General features: G+C 53.4%; 1 protein-coding gene across 1 annotated transcript; it reads left to right on the top strand.

Moving 5' to 3' along the window:
• Window positions 1-806: 806 nt before the first annotated feature.
• Window positions 807-1,529, top strand: LOC135999801 (olfactory receptor 14J1-like; the record flags this gene model as incomplete). The annotated part of the gene is made up of 1 exon (XM_065653376.1): window positions 807-1,529. A coding segment is annotated over one exon (723 nt), but the record flags the coding sequence as incomplete, so codon positions are not given.
• Between the last annotated feature and the right edge of the window lie 924 nt (window positions 1,530-2,453).

Here is a 2,453-nt window from a genome sequence, read left to right as displayed (position 1 = left end):
CAGCCTCCATCTCAGAAAGGTGCCAGCCCAGGGCAGCTGGAGCAAGACAGAGGGACAGAGCAGCTGCCCTCACTCTGCACTGACCCACAGGCATTCTCCTGCCTTGCAGGACTCGCTCTTTTCTCCCTGAGTGCAGTAGAAATGCTGAGGGTTTCTGACACCCAAGAACACTCTCCAGGGGAATTGCAGGATTGGACTAGATGATCTTTCAAGGTCTGTTCCAATCCCTAACATTCTGTGATTCTGTGAAGCTGTAAAATCTAAATATTTCAAATTTCATTTTACAATCCTGTTTCATTCTCAGTTACATTGCAGATGCTGACAGGCTCTTCTTCAGCATCAGCAGTTTCAGATGACAACTTTGAACCCTGGGACTTCCCCTGCCCCCCGTTCCATGACCCCTGCTGCAGAGCAGGGCTGACTCCTGGGCAGCCAGCGGGCACAGGCCCTGCTCCTCACGGCACCTCCAGCCAGCACCACCCGGGGCTCAACCACAGAGCTGAAGGAAGGTCTGGAAAAGGACAAGAGGGTGTGGAACAGGAGAGGGTGTGTGAGAAATGGCTTTCGTTTTGCTCAGAGAAGTCTCTCCTAACTTGTCATTGTCTTTTCTTCTTGTGACAGTTCCCCATGCCCATCGGCAGCAAATGTCCAACAGCAGCTCCATCACCCAGTTCCTCCTCCTGCCGTTCGCAGACGCACGGGAGCTGCAGCTCTTGCACTTCTGGCTCTTCCTGGGCATCTACCTGGCTGCCCTCCTGGGCAACGGCCTCATCATCACCACCATAGCCTGTGACCAGCACCTCCACACCCCCATGTACTTCTTCCTGCTCAACCTCGCCCTCCTCGACCTGGGCTCCATCTCCACCACTGTCCCCAAGTCCATGGCCAACTTTCTGTGGGACACCAGGGCCATCTCTTACACAGGATGTGTTGCACAGCTATTCTTCTTTGTCTTTTCCATTTCAACAGAGTATTTTCTTCTCACAGTCATGTCCTACGACCGCTACGTTGCCATCTGCAAACCCCTGCACTACGGGACCCTCCTGGGCAGCAGAGCTTGTGTCCACATGGCAGCAGCTGCCTGGGCCACTGGGTTTCTCAGTTCTCTGCTGCACATGGCCAATACATTTTCACTGCCGCTCTGCAAGGCCAATGCTGTGGAGCAGTTCTTCTGTGAAATCCCCCAGATCCTCAAGCTCTCCTGCTCACGCTCCTACCTCAGGGAAGCTGGGCTTCTTGCACTTGGTATATTAGTAGTATTTGTGTGTTTTGTTTTCATCGTGCTGTCCTATGTGAAGATCTTCAGGGCCGTGCTGAGGATCCCCTCTGAGCAGGGACGGCACAAAGCCTTTTCCACGTGCCTCCCTCACCTGGCTGTGGTCTCCCTGTTTGTCAGCACTGGTGCATTTGCCTACCTGAAGCCCCCCTCCATCTCCTCCCCTTCACTGGATCTGGTGGTGTCTGTTCTGTACTCTTTGGTGCCTCCAGCACTGAACCCCCTCATCTACAGCATGAGGAACCAGGAGCTCAAGGATGCTGTGTGGAAACAGATGACTGGATTTCTTCTGAAGCTGTAAAGTGTCTCTGTCTTCTTCTACATAAGAGTTATAGTCTAACTCATTGCAGGTTCATCCTGTCCGCAGTACTTTTTTTCTCTAGTTGTATTTATTGTGATAATGTTGTAATTCCCTTTGCAATTCACTGCCTGCTTTTCCTTTCTCACTGAGTGGCTGTGTCAATGCGGAATGGTGCTCTCTGTGTATAAGCCATCTGACCCATCACTTGATAGGGGGGGAAACGAGAAATCCCAGCCGGCCAATCACAGGAAACATTACCTCAGGCAGGGCGGGCACTGTGGGGGGAGTGACCCCTAAGGCAGCCAATCAGATCCAGGATCACCTCAGGGGAGGAGACTGACAGCCCTCCCGCCCAATGGCGGCGCAGCCCAGGCCAAGGAGGCGGCGGCTCTGCGGGCGGCCAGGCTGAGCTTTGCCGTGGCGCCCGTGGAGCTGCCCCAAGGCTGAGCAGCCCCCGGCCCAGCCCTGGGGCCCTTTTTCCTGCAACTGGGGCCCTGGGGATGTTGTTGCTGCATCTGGCTCAGGTGTGCGTGGGCTGCTCTGGCCTTGTTCTCCTGGGTGGGGGGAAATGGTACCGAAAAGTCAGCAAAAAGGTTCTTTAACACGGTTTGGAAAGCGGTAAAAGCAGCACTTTTGTTACAGCGCCGGACACTCGGAAGATTGCTCCTCTGATCGAGCGTGTGTGTGATTCACAGTTCTTGCTGTTTATTACATACACCTCTTGCATATTCATTTGTTTCTATGTCCCTGTGTCACTTGGTACCTGCAATGGGGCTCAGGTGAGGCTGAGCACGAGCCCCTGACCTTATCAACAGGTCAGAGAGGATGTTTTCTGTAACAGTTTTCTTGGAAACACAGGAAAATTTATCCCGATGA

The sequence above is a fragment of the Caloenas nicobarica genome, chromosome 30, assembly GCF_036013445.1.
Source record: "Caloenas nicobarica isolate bCalNic1 chromosome 30, bCalNic1.hap1, whole genome shotgun sequence".
Taxonomy (NCBI): domain Eukaryota; kingdom Metazoa; phylum Chordata; class Aves; order Columbiformes; family Columbidae; genus Caloenas; species Caloenas nicobarica.
This window is presented reverse-complemented; position numbering and strand designations above follow the sequence as displayed.